At 39.6% G+C, this 27,578-nt stretch overlaps 1 protein-coding gene and 1 non-coding gene across 3 annotated transcripts in view; both read right to left on the bottom strand.

Annotated features, from left to right (window-relative positions):
• Nucleotides 1-27,578, bottom strand: part of arhgap39 (Rho GTPase activating protein 39) — a 38,369-nt gene that overhangs the window by 6,647 nt on the left and 4,144 nt on the right. Inside the window, exons 2-7 of one of the 2 annotated variants that reach the window (XM_046872524.1) lie at nt 11,242-11,628; nt 5,770-6,925; nt 3,541-3,705; nt 3,045-3,444; nt 2,680-2,753; nt 425-624 (exon numbers count right to left, since the gene is read on the bottom strand). In XM_046872524.1, coding sequence (XP_046728480.1) covers nt 425-624; nt 2,680-2,753; nt 3,045-3,444; nt 3,541-3,705; nt 5,770-6,925; nt 11,242-11,628 — 2,382 coding nt within the window. Of the gene's footprint in view, nt 1-424; nt 625-2,679; nt 2,754-3,044; nt 3,445-3,540; nt 3,706-5,769; nt 6,926-8,039; nt 8,289-11,241; nt 11,629-27,578 lie in introns of those variants that run through there. The other variant, XM_046872525.1, reaches the window with a different exon arrangement.
• Nucleotides 20,769-20,840, bottom strand: trnae-cuc. Its single transcript has one exon. It is a non-coding gene; the product is annotated as a tRNA-Glu (tRNA).

Below are 27,578 nucleotides of genomic sequence, written 5' to 3'. Positions count from 1 at the left end.
GTAGGTGCACTATACTTTTATTATTTAGAAAGTGACCAATAGTTTATGACCAATATTCGATTTGTAGATTGATTTCCCCTCATTTCCCGAACGCGTTCTCCCGAATGACGTATCACAACGCTACGGAGACCGAGGCGTGTCCTTAGAGTCCCATAAAATACAGATTAACATGGCAGAGGTAGAGCTGCATCTTCCTGAAGACAGAACAGGAAAATCTGTACCATACTGAATTGCATAGCATCATATCGTTCCCAATGAATCGCATTGTGTTAATCGTAATAGGGGTGAATTGTATCGCATTGCATCTTTAATGTTTTGTATCGTTGGCTATGCATCGAGATACGAATCACATCGGCCTCGGTTATGGAGATGCGCATCCCTAATGGAGATTATAGGTTATGGTTTTATGAGCTTTATCAATCACCTGAAAATGCCCTCAGTTTGGTCTCCGTTTAAGCCTAATACTTCCTCTGACAGACGGGTCTGTACCCATGGCAGCTGTCGGTCAGGGTAGCGCTCCTTCTGCATCGCCATCACTTCTTCCAGGGCAGAGCCGAACATAGAGGGGCTAAAAATGGCATTCCGAGCATATGCAATCTCTTCAAGAGATGGCTTTTTCAAACCCTAGATCGGATAGATAGATAGATAGACAGACAGACAGACAGATAGGACTTCTTACTTGTGTCTCATATGGGCAGCTGACATAAAATACTCTCCCTATATGCATACACTATATGAACAAAAGTCTGTGGGAACCTGACTATAAGATTGGTATGTGCCTTTTGAACATCCCATACCACATTTGGTCCCCATTGGATACTATAGTGACCTCCACTCTTCTTGGAAGATGTTCCACTAGATTTTGGAGTGTACTCATTCAGCCACAAGAACTTATGTAAAGTCAGGTACTGATGTAGGTGAGGAGGCCTGGGGTGCTGTTCCAATTCATTCCAAAAGTGTTCATTAGGTTTGAGGTAAGAGCTCCATAGCAGGAGATCTTCCACTTTAACCCATGTAAGGCTTTGTGCACAGGGGTATTTCATGCTGGAACAGGTTTGGATCTCCTAGTACAAGTGAAGGGAAAATTTCATGCTGCCACAGCCAGAGACATCCTATACAAGTTTGTGGTAACAGTTTGGGAAGAACAACATATAGCTGTAAAAAATCAGGTGTCCCAATACTTTTATCTATATAGTGTATGCTCTATGGCCACGGGTGTGAGGTCATCTGAACATAACCTCAAAGATGGCAGCACAGGCTTGTTTAGAATGTATGCCCTAGAATTACAATTTTCCTTTCACTGGAACTATGAGGCCTGAACCTGTTCCACCATGACAATGCTTTTGTGAATGAAGATATGGTTTGTCAAGTTTGTAGTTGATGAACTCAAGGGGGCCAGAGCCTTGACCTCAACCCCACCGAACACTGTTGATTTTTACACAGAAATTTCTCCAGACAGAGAAAAATACGTGTAATTGGAGATCGGTCATGTAACTGGTCTGAACACAAATCCACACTTTGGTGAAAAGCCTTTCCAGAGCAGTAAAGGTTGTTATAACAGCAAGCACAGAGCCAACTCAATTTGAATGCTTTTGAAATGGGATGTTCAGCAAGCACACATATGTCAAGGTCAGGTTTTAACATACTTTAGGTCGTACAATACACATGTCCCTTAGTGTTCTTAATGTTACCAATCATCATTAATACATTTTTGCTGATTCATAACCAGTTCCTTTATGATTAATTGACCTCTAGAGCCAAAACCGACCCTTTGGAGGTGATATAGTGCTCCTTAACACGTAAGCTTTTGATTGCCCATGTACTTTCAGCTGTATGTATTAGAAGTTGACTGATTAATTGGTTTTGGTGATTAATTGGCACCGATAGTCGATTGCTGGAACTAACGGCTATCAGCAAAAAATCCATATAGATATAGATTTCCAGCTTCTGGTCTGATGTCATTAGGAGAGCGGCTTCTAGAGGTGAATCGCTGACACCACATGCTGTTTGATTTTACGTGTGAGACTGCACGCTGCACGGAGAGCGCTATATTATATTAATTGTTTATGATTTATTCATTATATACTTATATTAATTAATTAATTAATTCATATTTATTTCTTTTAGGACGTTTTCATGATTCAGTACTTTTTTTATTTTTTATTTTTGTAATACAGTTCAGTACTATTTTACATGGAGTGTTATGTTGTTTTTTCGGTTGATTAATCAGATGTCGGCAAGTACGATCCAACCTAGCTATCAGTATCGGTAAAATCGGTCGACCTCTAGAATGTTTCCGTGCACACTATTCACTTTTCCAAAAATGTTTGGTTTGGTTCATTTAGTTGAGAAAAAGTTTCAGACATGTTTCTCCACCATTTTATTCTGTACCATCAAGACTTCTTTATCAGCAAGTGCCCCTCGTTTTATCCGTTCACTGGTCAGCTTTGTTTAGATTCAGTGTTGTGTCGCATCTCGAACTCTACAAGCTGTTGTGTGAGTAAATCAAGCAGTACAACATGACATCACTCTTGGCTTCCTGTTTCCAAAGAAGGTATAAAAACAAAGCACAGCTACAAGGTTTTTTTTAGGGGGACTTTAACTTTTAAACACATAGTGTTTACCGAATGTAAGAAACAAACTAAACATAATAAAACTAGAAAAATTGAAGGCACCAACCTTTTTCGCTCCAGTCAATGCAGCTTTCTGTAATTTTCGGTAGCAGTATTTCGCATAGCTGCTGACAGCCACTCCTATAGTTAAAAAAGAAAGGGAACAAAAAAGAGGCTTTTACTTGACACATATGCATTACAGCAGAGTTAAACTCTTTCTTCCCATATCCCAGATTGTTAGGATTGAAAAGTCAGCCATGATACTGGAGCAGAAATGTTTAAGGGCTTTGTTTATGGGCCCTAACAGTGGCAGCTTGGCAGTGCAGGGGCTTGGATCATTAGATAATCCTTCCCATAGAGAAAATAACTGAACATGAGGTATTTTTTACTACTAGTGCATAAGTAGTGCATCAATACGTGTCTGTGACCAACCTTTGGTGTCGTTCAGTGGATCAATGTGTCTGTAAATGTAACCTTCCAGGTAGTTATGGAAGCGTGGTGTAGGAGGAAAGAAGGCCAGACAGATGGCCATTAGCTCCCAACCCCTCTGTAAGCTGTCATAGCGGAAGTTCTCTGTGGTCTGCCGGCAGAGCTGAATGTACAGCTCGTCGCGGAGTCCTTGGTTGCTCCAGCCATGAACTGCAATCTCCAGAGCAACAGCCAGAGGTTCACCTTTGCCCTTTCTGTCCCCCATGTAAGTCTGGATGTGCTTAAAGAGCTCCACAGCTTCGCGCTTAACCGTACGGTCCATAGTATGGATCATGGGCTTTTTGATGGGCTCGCTGCTCCAGGCCAACATGTTCGCGATAGATACCTTCCTTCTAAACAGACCCTGTCAGATTGAGATAAAACGTAAGAAGGTACACCTTCTGTCTACAAAGACAGTGCTGTGAAATAGAATACAACCGCATGTATGGATAATATGTACCTGTGTGTGTTTACTGAAATGCTTAGACGCCCAGTTCTCGATGTCAGTCTCAGAAGAGGGCTTTCGCAGAGAGAATTCTGGGAACACACCACAACTAGCACTGGGCATCATGTTCCGGGCATTCCGACTCGCCTCGAACTGGGAGCACGCACCAAGATCTTCCGACTTAGAGAAAGAGAGAGAGAGAAAATTTAGTTAAAACAGCATTAGTTATACACTGCAAGGTGTGTCTAAAGCACAGTGTGCAACATCAAGTAGACAGAGAGACAAAGAGAGAGAGACAGAGGAGAGGAAGCTAAAACAAGAGGCAGCCTTAGGGCTGGAACAGGTCAAAGCCTTTCTAAAATAAGGAATTAAAAAAAAGCATTCTGGAGCAACCCCTGAATTTACAAAACAATGATAGTCCTCAGCATGCAGCTTCACTGAGAATGCTTTGCATGACAGGAATTCCTGATAAAAAGTGGTAGCTCAGTGGTTAAGGCTCTCCTCTACTGATTGGAAGGTCGGGGGTTCCTGCCCTGGTGTCGCCAAGCTGACATTCTTTTTGGCCCTTGAGCAAGCCTCCTAACCCTAGGTGTTATATCAGGGCTAACCATGTGCTCTGACTCCAGCTTCCTTCAAAAACGCTGTGCTTTGTGAAGAAAAGAATTTCACGGTGCTGCATTGTATATTTGACAAATAAAGGTTTGTCTCTTTTTGATGGCAGCATAAAATAACATGGTATATACTACATCACACTTTTGCACAAGTTTGAAATGCACTCCCAACTTCTTTCCTTCGAAATTTACCAATGCACCATTCAAAAACCTGATATTCTAATGGAATCTGCTAAAAGAACAGCTTTTGCATTTTTATCTCCGACCACCAGAGTGCACCATCACCGGACTCCTGAGCATCATGCAAACCAATCCGGACTGCTGGCTTTGCGGCAACAGCTTGTCTTATATGTGTCTTCTGCAAAATCTTTTCAAAGATTCTGAAGTGCATTACCATGTATTTCTGTGAGCTATTGGTGGGAATTTGCTCTGCGCTTCAAACTGTCTGTCTGCTTCTTTAGAAACCCAGGGATTTATTACAGCAGACAAAATATGTCTCTTAATCCATCTTATGTTTATACACTGGATATCTAGTTTAGTAGAAGACTCATTCAACTCGGCTGTCGAAAACAGCAGTACAGAAGATCCAACAGCGATCACACTGTACATCATTGCTCTGAGCCAGTCAAGCTCACTGAACTATAATAAATGGACATTCGATACAACAAATATGAGGACGGGTTCCTCTCAAGGTTTCTTTCTCATGCCATCTCAGGGAGTTTATCCTCACCACAGTCGTCACTGGCTCGCTCAATAGGGATAAACTTACAATTATAAGGTACAAACTGAAATACTTTATCTCTGTAAAGCTGCTGTATTGAGATATACCTTGAGATCCCTTGCTTTTCCAGTTAAACGCTTATTAAAAAAAGCGCCATGTCAGTTGCAAGTACTGCCACCAAAAAGACTATTTTGAAATTATGGATAGAACCATCCACTCCCACAACTTTTACTTGGCTTTCATACTTCAGAGACATTGTCATGTTGGAAGGTACCACTGCCAGGCTCAATGGCGCAAAATACAACACTATTCAGATTTGGACGATTATTGCTGTGATGTTGCTAGATAGGCTGAAAAGTACCACTCTACCGCACTACCACATTACTCCCTCACTCCCTGCACACACTGTATGAAGACATGTTGGGGGATCTGCTTACTGAAAATATTTTATTTCTGATCAAAGAAACGAAATGAACTAAATGACTCGCATTTTGATGAACAAGATTCAAAAAACCAAATCACTAAAATGAGACGATCTTTCCATCACAATAGTAAGGGGAAGGGGGGGTGTGAAAGAAAGGAAAATGCTTGAGGCGAGGCAGGAACGTCAGATACATCTCAAATAAAAAGACACTAATGAATGCCTGGCACGGAAAACAATGCCTTGAAATGAGCCTCTGATTTTCTACAACTCTTCTTATGTACAGTCTGGTGTACAGACTGTGTATTTTGTCATACAGATACATACTCTTGAACATTTTACAAATAAATAATAGATAAGGGAATGCCACTAGGAACCGGGCCAGGTTTTTTGAGTAATTTGTGTAATGTAACTGTAGAACGGAACAAGCAATCTCTAATCAATAATCAACAATGATTTGTGCTTGTGTGGACTTTGTCTGGATGTTATACCTGTGAGGGATGCAGGTAAGGCTCTGGTGATGCCAGGTTGGTTTGTACAGACAGACTCTTCTCTAGAAGCGTTTGAGGAAATGCAAGTCTGTCTAATGTGTTACGTTTCCAGTGGCCATCCTGCTGGGCCAGAGCTTCGTCTTCGCTGAATGCCCTCACCACAGGTCCTGGCAGTGGCAAGGGTGTCGCACCATCACTTTCATAACCATCCTTAGCACTGCCGCCCAAGGAACCACCTCCACGCTGTTGCATGAGCTGCTGAGCTTCCCAGGCGAGTCGTGCTTGTGTGAGTACCGCCCCTACACCTGCCCCAATACCCTCTCCTTCTCCACCAGGCAAGGAGGGCTTGCGATTTTTACGTTTTCTGTTCCCGCCACCACCATCATGGCTGTACTGCAGTGTAAAAGAGCCACCATAACACATTCCGGCAGGTAGCGCAGCCTTTCCATAGCTTAAAAATCGATCTGTTGTCCGGAACCTGGGGGAGGAGCCTGACTGGTCTACATACACAAGCTGCTTGACATATTCCCGCCCCGCTGCGCTGTACTCCCGCCCACCCGAGCTGTAATCACGCCCACCGGAGCTGTAGTCCCGTCCACCGGAGCTATAGTCCCGCCCTGCAGAACTATAATCCCGCCCACTAAAACCGTAGTCCCGCTCTGCCTGGTTGGAGATCTTCTCAGGTGTGGAGCCTCTTTGTCTGGTCAACACCAGCTGACCATAAGGTGACGGGCTCTGTTTAGGAGAATGGTAAAGGCCAGGCTTGCGTGCCGGTGACCTATCTGAGGCGTAAAGGCCAGGGTCACAATGCATATCAGTGGGTGGTTCTTCGTAAATGGGTGGCGACTGATATTCAGAAGGAGGCTCCTCATATAGTGGGGGTTCGTAAGCATAGCGTGGCGAAGGAGGCTGAGAGTCGCCCGAACAACGTCGCTGAGTCCCTCCAAAGTCGGCTCTCTTCAGAAAGGGCGATTGTGATTGGCGACGATCGGGCAAAGCATGGGGAGTGGTTTCTGCCTCAGGAAGGGTGTTGCTAGACGAGCGTCTGGAACGTGGAGAGGAGCTGGAATATCCATTGCCCTGTGACAGGAAACTGGGCTCTCGGTCAGATACTTTAATCAACATCCTGTCCTTACTTGTTGTCCCCCATTTGAAACTGTTTAAAAAAAGAATAGACATTTTTAAAAATCTTGACAATACATTGCAAAAGTATGTGGACACTTGAACTAGGATGTCTGGGATGCTTTTTTTATATGCTGTAGCTTTACAAATTCCCTTTAATAGAGCTAAGAGGCCCAAACATCTTCTAGCATGACAATACTCATGTGTATTATGATTTTGAGACCTGACTTCAAACCCAAACCACACTGCTTCATTTAAATGTAAAACAGAAGGGACATACAGTAGATATATCTGGAAATAACACCTATAAAGTGGTAAATTATACTTGCGGAAATCTCTTCAAATGTACAAATATTGATGTGTATAGGTTCTGTTTTGGCCTTTCTTCCTGGTGGCCAAAATCATTTGTTTTATCCCAAACCTCTTCACCAGACACCTGGTGAGAATCTGGTGAAAAGCTTTCCCAGAAGAGTGGATGTTATTATAACTGCAAATGATGTGCAGCAAGGTTTAGATCTGGAATAGTGTCTGGTTGTTTAGGTTTTCACATCATTTTATCATAGATAGTGTAACAATTATGTGCACAGGTTATGTTTCGTACAGTACGATTCTTTTTACAATGAAATGTGGGTTCATTTATAGAAGTTTTTAGCTATAAGTAATAAATAAACTGTCTGGGCACATTCCCAAATCTCCCTTTTAGACACCTGTACAAATGTATTGATATTAAGTTGAATCAGAGAGTTGTGAGGTCAAATCCTACTACTGCAGGCTCTTGAACAAGGACCTTAACACCCAACCACTCAGTCTGTTTGGATATGAATATGGCAAAATGCTATAAATGTAAATGTAAAGAAAAATTCAGGAGGCTACCATCCAAGATCTAAAAAACTGGCATTTCTGAAAATTTCTGGCATTTAGCAGACGCCTTTATCCAGAGTGACTTTTAAAAGTCTCACTCAGTAGATATATTCTAATACTGGTTCATTAGGACACAGACTAACAATACCATCCATCTAAAACTCTGCTGGGAGAGAAAATAGTTAGAAAGAGGTTTCTTAAAAGAGAAATGCTAAATAAAGGAATGCTGTAAGAGGTCTTCAGGCATTTTCTGAAGGCTGCTAGAGACTTATCTGTTTTGACATCACCTGGAAGTTCGTTCCACCACATAGGTTCCAGAACAGAAAAAAGCCTTGAAGCATATCATTCTTGCAACCTGTACTGATGTACTGTAGGTGAGGAGAGGAGGCCTGGGGTGCCAATCCAATTCATCCCAAAGGTATGAAACAGGGTTGAGTTCAGAGCTCTATAGCAGGAGATTGGATTGGATTTAGATTGGAGCATACATCACTCCAATCTCTTTCCAAGTAAAGCATATCTTCATGGAGATTGATTTGTGTACAGGGGCATTGAGATGAAGGTTTTGGTCTCCTAGTTCCAAGTGAAGGGAAAATTTCATGCTACAGCACCTGAACACATTTTATACAACTGTGTGTACAAATTCTGTGGTAAAAGTTTGGTTAAGAAGCATATATGATTGAAAAAGTCAGGTTTCCAAATAATTTTGTCTATTTCTAAAATTCTAAGAAAGAAAAGAATATTTTATATAATAAAAAATATCAAATAAAATGCTGACCGGCTGACCCATAAAATCATGTCTAGCCTGTTCTGGGTTTGATATAAAATTAGGTAAGAATTTGTCTCATAGTATTTGCAGTCCTCTGAGCTGAGCTGTCAAATAAACTGCAAATCCTGAGTCAGAGCTTCATGGTGGCTCTTGCACATGAATGCACCTATCACTCAAGTGTAGATCTAACGAGCTGATAAAGATGTACAGCTGGGACATTTACAAATGATACAACACAAAACCAAATGTCTTAAGGATATTTAAGTGCATGATTTCCTATATAAAATAATCAACGTTATATTATATATCCCGTTATTATTTGTTTTTACTCTGCATGGCCTTTTATAATTATTATTATTAACAATTTTATTAATATTTCAATGATTGTAGTCCAAATAAAGGATTTGTTTCAAGGTATTGAAATGTTATTCTCGGGTTTTGGCACACACTCTGATCAGACTGTTTTCGGAAACTTACGCCCGTTTTTGCAATCAGATGAAACCATATACAGCGTTGATGAATCAGGGTCATTGTCTATACAAGTCCGCGAGTTCTTGCCAGGGATTAAAGTGTATAGAATCGGCCTTTGGGTCTTGGTATTAAAGTAAAGCTGTGAAACAGTAGTCTGAAATCAATTCAGCACTTCCTTACAGCCTGAGAACTCCCCATGACCAGACCTGCTGACACGGCCAAGACTGTGACAAGAATGTGTGTGTGTGTGTGTGTGTGTGTGTGTCAGTGTGTCTGTGCTTCGTTTTAAAGCTGGGCAGCTCATCTCTCATGCACTTTCTCTCTTTCTCTCTCTCTCGTTCTAATTCCATTTTTTTTTCCTCAAGAAGGAAACTCATAGAAAGGGACCACTGTTACTCTCTGGTCATAAATAATTCATGGTATCTGAGCTGCTAATCAATTTACACATTCTTTCTTCCTCGCTCTCACTCTATTCTCTCACCCACAATCGGCAAACTCCTCCTGTTGCCCTGGATATTTATATAAGCATCGAAGCAAATAGTTAAATTAACTAAATTGCAGATTATGCATGTATATATTCTGTTTATATATATATATATATATATATATATATATATATATATATATATATATATATATATATATATATATATCATATTCTCCTATTTGGATTTAAATGGAATATGGGTGTGGCCTAAACAGGAAGTTTATAATATATTATTTCTTTTTAATTGCAAATTTTATATAAATTATATATAAAAGTTTGTAAAATACATTTTTAATATATCATTTGGAAAATTGCCCCAAACTTCTTCAGGTTTTGAAGCTTTCCAAAAATTCGGACACTTTTAAGTTTGAGGCAAAAATGAATCAAAAGGAAACTTTTGCAAATTGATTTTTTTTTTTTTTTTTTGGTAATAACTCAATGAAAATTCTTCTTTCATCACGATTTTCTATTGCATTTTGTTCACTTCATCTGGTGATAAACTAGGTAAAGCATTGCCATTAAAAATTCAACCTGAAAAAGAAATGTATCATCCAAATCCAAACCCAAGAAGGCAATATTTGATCAGATCCCCAAGAAATAAATAAGGAATAGAAATCTTTTTATTCCTTAATATATCAGTCAGAATCTCCTAAAGATCCCAATGTTATCAGTAGTTTTTTTTCTTTAATAATTTCAACATCCCGCAAAATTAATAGAGAATCAACAGCAAAATTGGATGTAATTAGTTTAGCTGAAATTTCGCAAACTATTTCATAAATCTCCAGACCCCTTTCCCTTCAGCTTCTCTCAGTCTTTGAATAATCTCTAAATAATGGGTGTCTCCCTCCTTCTTTAAGTCAGGCATCAATCTCTCATCTATTAAAACCCAATAAAAATCCATTAAAATGTGGAACATACAGACCCAATTTCACTCCTTAATGTAGATGTCAAAAATCTGGCAAAAGCTCTCTCTCTCTTTCTCAGGTTAGAAAGACATCATTCATCCAAACCAAACTGGCTTTATTAAAAAATGACAAGGCTTCTTTTAATCTCAGAAGGTTGAACATAATTTACACTCCGTCCGACTCTTCTGTGCCTGAGGCTTTTTCTCGATGCGGAGAAGGCATTTTATACATTAAAAAAATTCCGGTTTGGTCATAGATTTGTGTCCTGGGTAAAACTCTCATATCCCTTGGCGTCTTTGAGAACAAATGGTAGTTTTAATAATTTCCCTCTTCACCGTGGCACTAGACAGGGTTGCTCACTGTCCCCCCTTTTGTTTGCTATAACTATAGAACCTCTTGCAATCTCCTTTCATAAAAATATCACAATATTACTGGTATCTTAAATGATTTAGACAGTTTAGTGGTGTCCATCATAGTAGCTATAAATTTGGATTTAAATGGAATATGGGTGTGGCCTTAACAGGATGTTTTTTTTTCCTTATAACAACCATAATATTATTTCTTTTAATTGCAAATTTTATATAAATTATATATACAGTCAGCACTGGCTCGCTCATTAGGGACTATAAGACTTTATAGGGACTTATTCACAGGGACATCGAGACGATGTCCACTGTATAGTACTTTGAGCTAATTTGGTAAATGTCTCACTCCCCAGTTCTCAGTCATTTGTCTATTAAGTCTGTATTTCTTTCATTCAATAAATCTCCAAATACACTCCATACCAGTACCCTGAGTGTCTGATTTGAAATTGAATAAGATGTCTGGTGTGTTCTTTGTACTTTCTCTCTCTATCTCACCTCTCTCCTTCCTCTTTGGGTGCTGATTTCTCCTCCTGCTCTTGTGAAGACGTGGTGCTGACAGCGCTGCGAGCCGGGCTGCTGTCGGCCGATCCACTGATCACCGAAGCTACAGGAATCGGCGTGTCTGTGTTCTGCTTGAGCGTCTGGAGCTTGGCGAGGGGAATGATGTCGCATCCGTGTGGGCGGTGCCAGACAGTGCGCTGGGTAGAGGCATTGTAATAGTAGAAGCGTGAGGTGTTCGAGTCGAACAGTTCCCACCACTGGTCTGGGCCGCTGCGCTTGATGTGCACACCAGCCGGAGCGTCCCACACACACTCGCCCGTCAGCAGGTTGGCGTACATGCGCTCGCGTGTGCGAGGTTCGATGATCTCCACCCATTCCAACCTGAAAACAACAAATCAGGCAATTTCTTGTAAGAAATCATACAAGAAGCAGTTGAATTTTGTACCAGTCAGAAGTATTATGTTTGAAGTCTATGGCTCAGTAGTTTCAACCCCAACCTCATTGAGCTCCAACTCCTGGGCCCCTAAGTAGGGCCCTTAATCACTCCACTGTTCGGTTGTATGAATGAGACAAATGTAAGTAAAAAAAAAAGTGCGTTTGCCAGAAATGTAAATTATATATGCAAAAGTTTGTGGACACCTGCCATTAAGATGCTTAAATATCCCATTCCACATTTAGTCACCATTTGCTCTTATAACATCCTCCACTCTTCTGGGAAGATGTTCCACTAGATTTTGGAGAGATTTGTGCTTAATCATGCACAAGGGTGATAGTAAAGGTATTGATATAGCTGAGGAGAGAAGGCCTGCTTTATGGAGTTCAGGTCAAAGCTCTATAGCAGGAGATCTTCCACACCAACTCCATGTAAAGCATATCTTCATGGAGCTGGCTTTGTGCACAGGGGCATTGTCATGCTGGACTACTTTTGAGTCTTCTTGCTCAAGTGATGGGAAAATTTCCATCCAAAGAATAATTGTGTACCTCCAAAATTAGGTTTGCGGAAGAACCACGGACGGTTGGAAAGTCCCAGTACTTTTGTCCGTATAGTGTATGTGTATTCCATATTCCAAAATTGTATCTTAAATTTCGCCTTCCAAAAACCTATTAATGACCCAAACACACAGAAAATCACATGGTATGACTCAATAATGAACTACGATGTTTGCCTTCACACATGTTGCATCTAGTTTAATGCCACAGGACTTTTCCCACAAGCCACTGCAGGGCTCCAATTTCTTTTGTCGTGAGATGTCTACACAGGTGAGCATGAGAACCTTAACAACAAACATGCACAGACAATCTAGAAACGCAGAGTGTGGTGTGAGACGAGTCTTTATACGAGTACTAATTATGAGACGATGTGGAAAAATTCATGTCTCGTGAACGTCACAGTCTCATGTAATAATGAGAAAAGTGGATGTGCAAATCATGTAAAACAAGCAAAGACTATAAACCATGAAACCAGATTCTTATCATCAACCATGATGGACAAATGTGAGACAGTGAGTGCTGTGAAGGCTAACGCTATATATACAGGCGTTAATCAAGGTGTCAAGAGAAAAGGTGCGAGTCCTGAGTGACATGTGTAAGTGCAGTTGGGTAACATAGTCTTTGGTCCATAATCGTGACTATTACTTAATATGTTTCTCACGTGTGCATTAAGTGTGTATTCACAGGCTTTGCGTGATAATCTGTGCCGTTTTATTAATAATCACGACAAGAGAAATCCCTTGATTTCTTTTCAAACCCTTCAGCAAATCTACTTCATGTCGACTAACATTAAAAATTGATGAAAAGTGTTTTTGGGAAGCCTTCGTTGCGAGACAGAGGGTAATTGAATCCTGCTGAATGTCTAAAGTGTGTTAGAGCATTGCAGATTTCTTCTATCTACTGCATGTGCAAGTGTGAAATATTGCCTGTTTGTCGATTTATATTATGGCGTCTTGATAGGCAATTCAATAGAGTATAATAAAAAAGAATTAATGAACACTTGTCCAATTCTCCAAATTTATATATTTTATTCGGAAAATGCAAATGACTGCTCAAGACGTAGATTATTTTAACTGATAGCAATGAATCACCATGTTAAATCATGGAGATTCGGTGCCATTCTCATGAGGTTTCTCCTTCATATCATCTCAGGAAGAGATCCACAGTGGTGGACTGTAACAAAGTATGTGTAAATTAAGTATTTTCATTCAGGGAGACATTAACAACTACATTTCTAGAAATCAGTCGTTTCTTTTTTTTTATGCGAATAAAAACGGAACTAGTCAAACACGCAGAGATCCACCAATCAGGTTCGAGTACTGTTTTAAACTGGTTTTGATTGGCGCTTGGTGTATCTACTGATCACCATAGCATCAGTTTAACAGCAAGCAGAACATTTTGAGAGAAATAAATGATGAAGAAACTTCAAACCCAAACTCGCCACATCACACGTGGCCTCACTCGTACGTTTTTATTTTTAAGTAGTTGAAAAGAAGGTTTTGGGCTCATGATCATTTAAATAGATATCAATCAGTGTTTGACTCATTAATATCATTCTATTAATAGATCAGTGTGCTGAGAGTCACATTCGAGTCTTTTCACATAAACTGAGTTGATTTAGAGACTTCCAATTATCTCACTTAAACAACGGAGCAGTTAAGGGCCTTGCTCAAAAGCATAACAGTGGCAGCTTGGCACACTGGTCCCTGGATGTTTCTACTATTAAAATAAATCACAATAGATTTTTTTTAAAATTTTTGCTAGAAACTTTTAACAATGGACAATTGTCCCGACGCCGTAATATATATATTAGTAAATTATATAAATTAGTCCTACATTTATACATATGTATAATAAGTTCCCTGGTGGTCTAGTGGTCAGGCTGCGGCGCTCTCTCCGCTGCGGCCCGGGTTCGATTCCCAATCAGAAAACCAACCCCAGCCATTAGGGAGGCACAAGCCAGTGCACTCTTAGTGCTGGTCCCAAGCCCGAAATCTTTCAAAGAGCCTTCCCTTATAGAACTGATGAATGCCTTGTCTCCTGAAAGCTTTGTATAGTGTTGTATCTGCGTTTTTAATACATGTGCATCATTATTGATGAAATGCACTGCTTGATATACTGGTAGAGTATACTATATAGAGCAATCCCATGATCCCACACTTAATTATGGGCATATTGTTTAGTCCACTGGGACAAATATACAAACATTATAATGCTCAGCTGTTTCACAATGGCATCCTAAGTCCTTATAGTTACAGTGTTTACTATATAACCATAGATTATAGCTGTAATTAGCACAGTATAATAGAGCAATCATAGTCATGTTCCCACATGTCATTCCAATTATTTTGCCATCAATATTTGACAATTTAATCAGACAATCCCAGGTTAAATATTATTAGCATAACAGTGCGGCTGAGAGTTTTATTCCGAGGCTAGCTGGCTAATACTAGACAGGAAGGAGCTGCAATCTGTTAGCTCACTTGGGATTTCTGTTCAGATGGCAGAAGGATTTGCTTGATAGCAATTTTTTCCTTAGCAGGAAATAAAATAAAGGGTTTGGCCAACAACAAAAATCGTGCTTCAGGTGCTGCTGTCCAAAATAAGAATTTTTTTATGTACATTTCTTTCCTCAACCTAGATAAATACATTGTAAAACTCATAAACCATATCATCTTTATTCAACGATATTAAAGTGACATTAGAATTCCTTAAAAGATTAAACACAATTTCAACTTTAAAACCAAATAATAACCATAACAATCACGCCAATGAGAAACTGCAATGAGAAATCATCAGTATCTGTGTAAACATGTAGTATTTCTCATGTCACATGCGCACTTATCACCCACACCTGTTTCCTGTTTCATCTAATTAATGGCGGGGTTTCAGGTAGGAGATGATAAGCATAGAATGTGACTTGGGACATGGAGGTGCACTGGCTATTGGGAAAAGTGGTCCAGGGCCAGAATTGTGACACTGATTGTGAGCTCTGTTTTAAATTTGTGTTAAAATTGAATTCATTAATTTTTCTTTTTAGAAGATCTAAGAAGAAATATAGGCAACAAAGCCAAAAATCTGATGTTCTACTGGTGAATGTTTTATATCCTTTTTCATCACTTAACAAATCGCAACACAATCAGTCAATTTCTTTCCCTTGTGTTTCGAAATATGAAAATCATCAGAAACACATGGTAATGTAAATTCACAACAGCAAATGGCCCCTCATGGACGCTCACACATGACAAAGGTCATGAGTTCCCAACAAGCATCCCAACACCATGCAAACCTTCCAGTAAGGGGACCTTGAGCAAGGAACTTCCCCTGTAACAAATTAATCAATTAGATATATAAGGGTGAAATAATGGCGTCGACCAAATGCATTTTGAGGACACATTGTAAATTTTTTATTACTGGTTCTAGTTACATTTTCCATCCAAGATTCACAAGATCGTCAAAACAGAGCAATGTATGCTTTCTAGATCTTCAGGTAACATCAAGGCATTTCGAGAGAAAAAGAGCTGCAGGGTCGTTTCGCATCGTTCTAATGTACATGTAATTTGTTTGCCGAAAACTGCACACCAGTATATGTAAGCATAAATCATTAAAACGCGCAAGCTGGCTATATCAAAATAGAGACAATTTCCTTTGATCCCCAAACAACGCTAACTATATTAGCTGTGAAACAAGCTCTCAGAGTTTCGGGGTCTCACTATGAAAAACTAAAGCACTACATGCATTATATATAGTACAAGAATGCATTAATGCTTACAGGATGCATTAGATATTAAATAAATGATATATTACATCGATAGAGTAGATTTTGTGCAGTAAAGCAGGTCTGGGGTTGAATATTATTGATATTATAAGATTATATAACAAGTGGTTGAGAAAAATGTAATAATGTTTTAGTCCATTGAGGCAAATAGTCCCACCTTATAATGTTAATGACATCCTAAAGGTTTCAAAGATCTTAGGGAGTCCCCTTAGACACATCTAGATTCCTAGTTTTTATAGGGGTCTCTAAATACCTATGGGAGGTCCCCAGCCCCCTCAATTGGACAAAGTACCTGGACTTTTCCAGCCATTTGTGGCTCTTCTCCAAACTGTTCAATTCATTTTTATTTCTATAGCACTTTTAACAACGAACATTGTCTCAAAACAGCTTTACAGGGTTGTTGTTACCACAGTTACCACTGTTACCAAGACTGTTACCACAGTTTTGGAGGTATCCAATTGTATAGGATGTCTTTGGATGCGATAGCAAGATATTTTCGAACAAGGAGACCCAAACCCTGTTCCAGCATGACAGTGTTCATGTACACAAAGCTTCACACGGGCTATAGAGCTCAAAACCTTACAACACATTTGGGATGAATTGGAATGCTAAGTGCACCCCAGACCTCCTCACCTACATCAGTACCTGACTTTTCTAAAGACCTTATAGAGAAATCTCCACAAGCACGTGAAACCTCTTCTCAGAAGTGTGGAGGGTGTTATAACAGCAAAAGGAGATTAAATGTGGAATGGGATCTACCAAAAGCATATACCAAGAAAAGGCTAAGAAAACCCATTTGGAGAAGTATATTGCAGTCCTTAGTGCGTTTAGTCTGTTAGTCGTTTTTTATATACACACCTCAATGCAGTATCACGCATTCTTCCACTATCTCAGTATGATTGGAACGAATCGACACTGTGAAAGTGCTGTTCACTGCAATTTCTGCTATGATCAAAAAATCCATACAGTGCAAAATGTCTTCACCGGAATAAATATTCGCAGCTTTTTTTTTCAAAATAGAGTCATTTTATTACTGGCTGAAAGTGATTCAGCTGCTGAAATTAGCAATATGTTCATCTTTGATACTACATAAGCACAATTTGTATAAAGAACCAAGCAAAGCGATGGTTTGACTATACTATCCTCATAGATTTCTTTTTTTCTTTTTTATTGCTAGAAAAGTCCCAAAGCAGCTAGTCATGCCAATGATGGTAACACCAAGGTAATGGCCCACTTAAAAACCCATGAGAACTCATTAAAAAAATCAGGACAGTGAAGGCACGCTTGAATATTTTTATGCTTATAGCTCTAAAACTTGCCATTTAAGCAGTTGAATGGGCTAGTAGGCAAACACTCAGGGTAAAATGCTAGCACTATTAGCCAGTCCACACCCAGTGATGTTAAGTACCATGATGAGCACTTGTACAATGCGATTAGATGTTAAGTCAGTCTAATAGGTAATGGCTATAGATCACCTAATGGAATAAATAAAATGCTGCTGATAGGAGATGCTTAGCTTAGGTATCTAAAAGCATATCTGATATGAATTAGCATATATGATCTCTATTCATGGTTATTATTAATATATGAAATTGTATTTGTATTTCTTCGGTCATATACATGGAGACGAGTCAGAAGGTGGAGTTCAGGTACCTGGGGGTCAACAGTGCAAAGTAATGGAGAGTGTATTGGAGAAGTGGAGAAAAGAGTGCAGGCAGGGTGGAGTGGGTGGAGAAGAGTGATAGCAGGAGTGATTTGTGATAGAAAAGTATCTGTGAGCGTGAAAGGTAAAGTTTATAGGACTGTGGTGAGACCTGAGATTTTGTATGGTTTAGAGACAGTGGAATTGAGTAAAAGACAGGAGGTGGAGCTGGAGGTAGCAGAGCTGAAGATGTTGAGGTTTTTGTTGGGAGTGAAGATGATAGACAGGATTAGAAATGAGTTTATTAGAGGGACGGAGCATGTAGGATGTTTTGGAGACAAGGTGAGGGAGGTGAGATTGAGATAGTTTGGACATGTGCAGAGGAGGGACATAAGGTATATTGTAGGAAAATGCTGAGGATGGAGCCACCAGGAAGGAGGAAAAGAGGAAGGCCATGGAGGAGGTTTATGGATGAGGTGAGGGAAGACATGCAGGTAGTTGGGTTGAAAGAGGCAGATATAGAGGACAGGGGGGTATGGAGACGGATGATTCGCTGTTTGTGACCCCTAATGGGAGCAGCCGAAAGAAGAAGAAGAAGAAGATATACATGGAGACGAGTTAGGGAATTATCTATGGGATCATATCTATGGGATCCTATCTCAGCTTCAATGTAGAGCATGGAAAAACCTGTGGCATTTTATAAAATGAGGACAAATGTCATACATAATGTCCAACATAATGTCCTCATTCACAAGTTTAAACAGTTCTGCTGTAATATCTTTTTTTTTTTTTTTGTGGTAAGTGAATGTCACTATGTGGCATGTTCTGCTGATGATGTACAACTTGGAATAGTGTGTTTACGGAGCTTTAATTGAGTTGTTTTACACCTAGTGGTCGAAAATGGGAACTGCAACAAGTGCTAATCAAAGCCCATAGGGACAAGATTACTGCTGCCCCCATATTTCGGAGAAGAGCAGCAGAAAAATTATTATGGTCAGGGTTGCCAGAGTTTACACCACACATGCCAGGAACTTGTTTTAGAGCAAAGAGTTATATCTAAGCAAAAAATAAAAAGGCATACAGTGTGTCTATGATGTTCAGAGCAATTTCCATTCCATGAACTATTGCAACATTTGAGAGCCAGAGAAATAAGATTATTGATTTAATAATATCTGTATGTTATAAAAAAGTACAAAAGAAATACATCCCCATGGAAAGGCTGGGACAAAGAAGAAATATGTTTTTCTCTTAACCATCTCTGTTCTTATATTTGGCTGCTCATGTTAGCAGATAAGTCTTTTGCATATTTAATTTGGCACAGGTTTTACATCACATACCTGTACCTGGCGCAACCCTCCCATTTTATCTGTACTTAGAACTGGCACTTCGGGTGCTCTGGCTTGTGTAAACCCCCCCCATAGTTTGGGTTGGTTCCTTGCCCAGAAATTGAACTTGGGTGGTGAGCGTGTGGGACTTAGCTGCTAGATTACAACGGAACATCTTACTGAAACGTGTCAAATCTGCTGTATGATATTACCTCGAACACATTTGACAAAATGACAGAAGATGCTGCGAGTGATGAGGATGAACACCGTTAGAAATGGGTTTAATTGAGGGCTGTTTGGAAACAAGATAATGGAGAGATGTGATTGAGATAATTGGTAACATGGGGTATATCAGGGTAGAAGAATGCTGAGGATGGAGCCACCAGGCAGAAGGAAAATAGTAAGGCCAAGAAGGAGGTTTATAGATGTGGTGAGGGAAGACATGACACTAGTTGGCTTAAAAGAGTCATATATAGAGGATGGATGATCTGCTGTGGCGACTTCTAACGGAGGCAGCCAAAAAAAGATGTTTAAACAAAGGGACATCTAAATGGCTAGAAACAACAGATTATATAGATTGTATGCTAGTAGTAGCCTATAGCACATGTCAGCCTTTCATTTTTTTATTCATTAATGCCTTCCTGCAACACCAACATGTCCAAGGCATGGAGATGAAACACAATGCGAATAACATTTAGTTAATGGAGTCAGACGTGGAAGAAAATGGAATAATTGTAAGAACACATTAGTTGTGACTTTTGAGCTCGCTAATGACGTCCAGGTGAATATCATTCAATTGCAACCAACAAAGCCGGCCCTGTGACCTCCTCAGCGCAGTGTTTAACAGGAGCTGACTTGAATGGCCGCAAAGAGGATGACAATAAAAGACAAACTGCCAGCAACACTGACCTAGTCACTGTTATTTTCTGTGGATACAGATTTTGCAAGCTAGACCTTGGTGTAACAGATCGCAATTTAGAATTTTTTTCCTTTGTGTTCAGTAGTGTGTCTTGTCCTTCACTGAAAGTCTGCTTTACAACGATGTGGCATGTTCCAGCCCGTGTAAACACCCTCCCCCGAAATATTTTCCACGTCTAATGCTTATTCCTGGATGGTCAGCATAAGCCACACAGCACAGCTGATTATACATGCCTTTTCGATTCAAGAGCTTATTGTCATATGCACAGTTACAGGAAATGACACTGTACATGAAGTGTTATGATCATTCGAGTACAATGGTGCACAGTGTTTTGAGACATAGTGATGTTACTATATACATATACTACATAACTGTGCTAAGAAACCGGTTTACCCAAACAGGATATAGAAATTTTTCAGGTTCTGTGAGCCGAGGGATTTCTAGATGACAAACTAAACTTATGAGGTTCAGAAAAAAAACTGAGAGTTCACAAGATAGCTAAGATACAGTATAATGCACAAAAGTATTGGCACACTTGAGTTTTTCCAGTCATGATTGGTTATTACCCAATTTAATAGATAGATAGATAGATAGATAGATAGATAGATAGATAGATAGATAGATAGATAGATAGATAGATAGATAGATAGATAGATAGATGACCTTTCCAGCCATATGTGGTTCTTCCTCAATCAGTTTCCACACAATTGTATAGGATTTCATTGGATGCAGTAGCATGAATTCTTTCCTTTCACTTGAACCCAAACCTCTGGCCTTCAAACCTACTGAACATCTTTGGGATGAATGTGAGCCCCGACTTCACCTCAGGCCTCCTAAGGCTTGTGCAACCCTAATGGCTGGGGTTGGTTCCCTGACCGGGGCTCGAACCCGGGCCACAGCGTTGAGAGCGCCGCATCCTAACCACTAGACCACCAGGGAACCTAAACTTTTGTCTATACAGTGTTGGATGTTATTCTTAACCATTTTCATTGACTGGCAGGACATACAGCCAATCGGGTTAGAGCAAGGGAACGTGAACAGGTTCCAGATTGATTAATTTATGGAAGAAAAAAAAGGTGTTTATTCACTAATTTGTGCACTGGTGGTGTTTATGAGTCAACCGGTTCATCCTCATTTCTCATATCTGACTTGTTTTTTTTTACTGCAAAAAATTTCAATTGTAACGTTCCAAAAAAAAAAAGAGACAATGGAATGATTAGCTACATGCATAAATGATGCTATACAAGCATGACAGTAAGATAGTTGGCTGACGATATAACGGTGAAGATGACAACATTTGAGTAATAAATAAATAACACGAAGAACCAAAAAAAACATCCTGATGGCACTTTATGTGTGGGCGGGTGTGAGGGTGTGAGTAAAATGGAGACAACAGAGACGAATGTGTTACTCAGAAATCCCAGGAGATATAAAGGAATAAAATAGTTAATTATGCTCACATACATGGCCACAATTAGACTACATTATTCTTTCTAAGCAATTAAATGTGCCACCAGCTAAAAATAGGCCTGCAGAGCTGTGTGGATTTCTTGGATGGATGGAAAATCCTACAAATATGATATGCAGGGAAAAGTCTCGAAGCACTCAAAGGTTATCTCTGGTCATCCACGAGGCTGAAGGAAGGTGACCATTAAGATGTTCAGCTCCCAAACACCGAAGATGGCGTTCAGAACAGGGCGAAAGGAGCTCGCTGTGTAGGATTGCTGAAAACTATTTAACATTGCTACACCAATATCTACGGATCTGGGAGATGTGACAAATGTTCACGATGTCTGGCTCCAACGTGGCATTCCAGAGACTTTCAAGACCTAAAAATGGTGACCATCTGCTTTGTGCATGTGTCCAATAATCCAACTGTGCGACTTGGAACGTGTGCAACACTTCAAATAGCCACGTCGCATCAGTGAGAACGTGATGATTATATTCGAGATGCCTTTTTTTTCCGTGTCGATTTCCCACTTTGTGCTCTGCCAAGCTGTGGTGTAGGGATTAAGACTAAAAATTGTACATTTATCATTGGTGTTTTGTAGTGTAGTTCGAGCCTGACTTGCTGGGAGGAACAGAAAATGGAAGCGCAGATCTATTTTTTTGGAAAGAGATCCAGGCTGTAGCAGGTGGCAAATATATTGACTGTAGCGAGCATATAACATGTCAGTAACCTAACAAAGACACATGCATTTGTCCGTCATGATGTCGGATTTACCGTCAGCGTTTTTACGTGTTTATTGATCGAATTCGATTAAAAACGTCACGGTGAATCATGGACCTTCTCGACAGGAGAAAACCAACCGTTTAAAGTATCAATAAATTAAAGGAGTTCTATGTATCCTGATGAAATCTATTCAGTAAGGGAACCGAACGGTGTGTAATGCGCACAGCGGGTGTTTTTTTCGCGTGTTGCCTACTGACCGGGAGCCAAATGCGAAGCTTTGTTTGCTTTCCAATGGGCTGGCACCTACACGTTGGGTTTTTTCCGCCAATGATACAGCTACGTTAAGGCAAGACGTCGAGACAAATGTGTGTATGACTCATGCATCTTTTTGTTCAAACGCACAATAAATCCAGCACTCTTCCAATAATGGTGGAGACGTAAAAAATCCTGGATGGCCAAAAGGATGTGGAAACCTGACTATCACACGACAGGTCTGGTTTCTTTTTAGCCGGTGGCCACAAACCTTTAAAGTACACATTTGAATAGAATTTAACATCGACCTAAAATGCCGGTCCAAAAGGATGTGACTTAAGAAATCCCAGCCACACCAAAATGCAATTCTTGGGCCCATTTGCAAGGCCCTTAACCCCCATATCTACTCAGCTGTTTAAATGAGATGGATGGTAGTCGCTCTGTATACGGGCTTTTGCCAAATGCCATAAATGTCAGTGGAAATGTCCTGCAAAGAGCCTTGACCTCAACCCCATCGCACACCCGTTCTCAACTGATATCATTGTCTGACGTCACTTAGGCTCTTGTATCCGATTTCCATAGCAACACTTCATCAGAAAGCCTTCTTTGAGAAGGTCGGAATAACAGCAAAGCAGGGATTAAAGCTAGAATGGTATGTTCAACAAGCACAAGTGTTATGAACAGGTGTAGACAGCCTTTTGACAGTGTCGCATATGTCCAATTAGTGCTTTTATGTAAGTATTATGAGTTCAATGGCAACACGACGCATCCTTTAGCGAAGGGACAGTGGGTTTGAATACGGCAAGTAACACAAACACTCGACCAACAAAAATCTTGTGACTCGGTGGCTGCTCTAGAATCATCTTAATGATGATAATCAGCTTAACCCCTGTATAGGAGAACAAGTAGATGGAAATCCATCAGCAATATGAAAAAACAAAGGACTTTTTTTTTATCCATAAACTGACTTGTTGAGAATTATTCAATTTTTTTATTTATATGTTTAATTATCATTTGCTACCCTTTGCGAGTTCAATGATGGACTATGACTGAAAGAAAGTCCATAGCAACAGACAAAACATGACTCGCTGGTCAGGGAAACAACGCTCACTGTTTATTCCCACAACAGGGAACGGCCAACATGGTTCCACGCCATCCAGGATTGCGCTAGTAATAACGCTGGACTAGTGACGTTTGACACGCGATCCGAGACCTAACTCGCTGCATAGAGCAGGGGTGTCCAATCTTTTGTGCAAATAGCCAGTGTGGGCGCAGGTTTCCGTTCCAGCCAATCAAAGTCCAGACCTGATAGTCCATTAAAAATGAAAATCATTAGATTTAAACAGGTAGAATTTGGTGTGGACTTGATTGGTTGGAACGAACCCCTTCACCCACACCCCTCGCAAAGAGCATCTGCCCGAAAGAATACCAGGGAAATTCCACCATGGGTGGAGCTGTTACGTGTATTCAACAGCACACTTAAGCTGTGAAGAGTATCCTTGAAATTGAAATATTTGAATATGGTCTTGTATTACTTAGTGTTCAATCACAGTTAATTAAACACAAGCTCATAAAATGTATTTTAAGGCTCATTTATTTCGAAAAAAGAATCAAATTTCATGTCTGCCACTTTAAAAAGAAGATTGAAAGCTTAAAATCTGGTACATTCTTCTAGCAATTTCTAGACATTTCACTATATTCAAACTGATTCAACTATTTTTGCAGCAAATACTGTGTTTTAATCCCATTCCCGCCCACTCACAAAGGCATTGCGTGCTTCCGCAGACACTCTTGTCCAATCCTGCCCACTCCTGCGGTATATATTTAACACATTGTACATTTAACGCAATGACCCTGACCAGGACAAACCAGCTACCACAGGATATTAATCTAAATAAACGTATCTCCCGTGCTGGAAAGACGCCTTTAGCAAGCATTGCCTGTTCCACAAAGAGAACCCGGGGATGCGTTTCGCTCTCGCGAATAAATCGATGTGCACGTAATGCCAGCAGGCTCTAATCGTAAACCAGCGATGGACCAACTGCCACCAATGAAATTCACCACACCAGATAAAAAGGCACCCTTTTAACCGTATCCTAGCAACCATACTCGGTGCAAATCCATGACCCTCATGCGCTACGTCTGTAGCGCTACAAGCTTGTTCTCACACATACACAAAAAAGATCCATGAACCCACTCAAAAAAAAAACCACACGGAAAATGATTTTATTTTTATCCTTATTTCCCTCCACACAGTTTGGACAAGTGCCTCATATCCTCTACCTCTCTTCTCTTTAGCCTCCCTATCTGTGTTTTTTTCCTCTTCTCTCACTTTAGTCTAGCCATCAGTTTACATCCCAAAGGTGCTGGCTTCAAACAGTGAGTCAAACATTACTGTGAAGCTCTCAGTCTATGTGACAGAACTGCAAATGTATAGAAAGTCGATGTTTTTTTTAATATCTCAGCTTATATTTTCCTCTTATATTTAATATCTTCTTTCCAGATCTTACTTCCAATCCATATAATCAGGTATAGAAAGCTACAACAAGGCATCCTGTTGATAGGTTAGCATCATGCCTGTCAGGTTTGCTGTGGGACTTAAGTTCAGCAAGCCGGAAATGTTTCAAAACCGAGTTTCTGTGTATCGTACATTCAAATTAATCATGTTTTACGTTTTCATTTCTAATTTTAAAAGGAATTTGGCAAAATAGAGAAATGGAAATCTAAAAATCAGATCGGAACAGAGAAGACGAAAAAGCTGAAGTACTCATTCATGTATATACATATCTTCTTCTTCTTCTTTCGGCTGCTCCCATTAGAGGTCGCCACAGCGGATCATCCGTCTCCATACCCCCCTGTCCTCTACATCTGCCTCTTTCACACCAACTACCTGCATGTCTTCCCTCACCACATCCATAAACCTCCTCCTTGGTCTTCCTCTTTTCCTCCTTCCTGGTGGCTCCATCCTCAGCATTCTTCTACCAATATAACTCATGTCCCTCCTCTACACATGTCCAAACCATCTCAATCTCGCCTCCCTCACCTTGTCTCTAAAACGTCCTACATGCGCTGTCCCTCTAATAAACTCATTTCTAATCCTGTCCACCGTCGTCACTCCCAATGAAAACCTTAACATCTTCAGCTCTGCTACCTCCAGCTCCACTTTCTGTCTTTCACTCAATACCACTGTCTCTAAACCAGACAACATCACAGGTCTCACCACAGTCCTATAAACTTTCCCTTTCATTTTTGCAGATACTCTTCTATCACAAATCACTCCTGCTATCACTCTTCTCCACCCACTCCACCCTGCCTGCACTCTCATGTATAAACATGAACAGGTATATACATATATTTTCATATATTTTCTAGAGTTTATACTTTTTTATTTATCTACCTTTTATTTATCCCTAATTTTATTCCTTTTTATGCTTAAATGTTGGACAGTCGTACAAAGCATTTCACTGCATGTTGTACTCTTGATGTATGTGACAAATAAAATTTGATTTGATTTGAAAAGTTGGGGATATACGATCCCCATATATATATATATATACAGGGCTATTCAAAATAAAATGAACCGATTACATTATGCAATATATTAGTAAGGAAAATTAATACAAAACTCTAGCCAAGTCACAAGTATTATACTCACAATTACCTTCATTCTTTTTCAATAAACCTGTATATATATATATATATATATATATATATATATATATATATATATATATATATATATATATATATATATATATAAATTTAACAAGGAAAGAACACATGGCTGAGAAATGACCAGTTTATAAATTGAAGAAAACAGGCCAGAAAGTTTCCTTGTCCATTCATCCAGGTCAAAAGAGATGAAAATCTAAAATTCGGTATGTAGGACAATCTTCTATAACATAACATTCTGGATTATCTGAGAAAATAAAAGCTTTTCTTTCGGAAATGCACAGCAATGGAGGGAAAACTGTCAAAATTATAATTTGATCCATTTCCCCATTTCCCTATTTCCCCTAAAGCATATGTATTGAACAAACTGAATAAATAAATAATACATGTCCTACTTATCCACATACATTTAACAATATAAAAAGAATTACAGCTCCAAAAAGTAACCTTTCCATTTATCGACCTCGGGGGCCTTGTAAATTGTGTCAAACAGATTTAGATTGGTGCAGAAATCCACATAGCTTAGCTTTGATTCTGTTCTTCAGGAATAATTTGGTCATTTTTATATTAAATGTTCACACATTGGACTGTATACAGTATATGTGTTATGGTATTTACATCAGATTGACCGAGCATGATTACTACACAGATACAATAGTCATTTCATTACTATTCGCACCATCCGTAACTCACATTTGCACTACTGTACATTCTCCCCATATTTATACTGTATATACGGAATCATACATACTTTACATTTACACTTGTACATAATTAGATTATGTCATTTGTGTATATTATCTTCTGATTAATGTCTAATCTTTGCACTGTATATTGTATATTACTATATATACCATATTATTATTACCTACTGCACCTTCTGTACATTTATCACCCTCATCCCTGTATATATATGGACCTCATACCCTATTTATCTTCTGTTATTTATTGTAAATAAGCCACTTTTGCACTTCAGGTTAGATGCTAACTGCATTTCATCGTCTCTGTGCATGTACCTTGTACAATGACAATAAAGCTGAATCTAATCTAATCGAATCTAATCTAATATTCTGACAAATTTAACATCAATCTAGGCTTGAGCTATTATTACACACACACACACACACACACACACACACACAACCATTAAACATACAGACCTTTTTATTTAAAGATCTCCTTTCTAACACCAGGTCCTGACCTAAACCTGAAGATTCCCAACTCTCTAAATGGAAAAACAGATTTTTCAGAATAATGCCTGTTGTGTCCCGTGACCTGCTGGTGTATCCGAACCCTCATCAGCCCTTGGGATCTCAGAATAAAAGTGTTTTACTCGAGCTGTCAGATTTCTTTTTTTTTCAATTGGCAGTACCCAAAAGACATTTGTAGCCGTCCAGATCCCGGTTCTTTCATAATACAAGCTTGATCTGTTAATTAAACTGAGATCTGGACTTCTGGATAATCCAGACAGGCCGTGATGGTTTTTTTTCTACTATGGTAGCAGTAGTTTAACACTGAAGCAGATCAAATGTACGGGTCGATTTTATTTTGATGAATGGTGGTGGTAGAAGTGGTTCCAC

Source organism: Silurus meridionalis, chromosome 18 (genome assembly GCF_014805685.1).
Source record: "Silurus meridionalis isolate SWU-2019-XX chromosome 18, ASM1480568v1, whole genome shotgun sequence".
Lineage (NCBI taxonomy): Eukaryota > Metazoa > Chordata > Actinopteri > Siluriformes > Siluridae > Silurus > Silurus meridionalis.
This window is presented reverse-complemented; position numbering and strand designations above follow the sequence as displayed.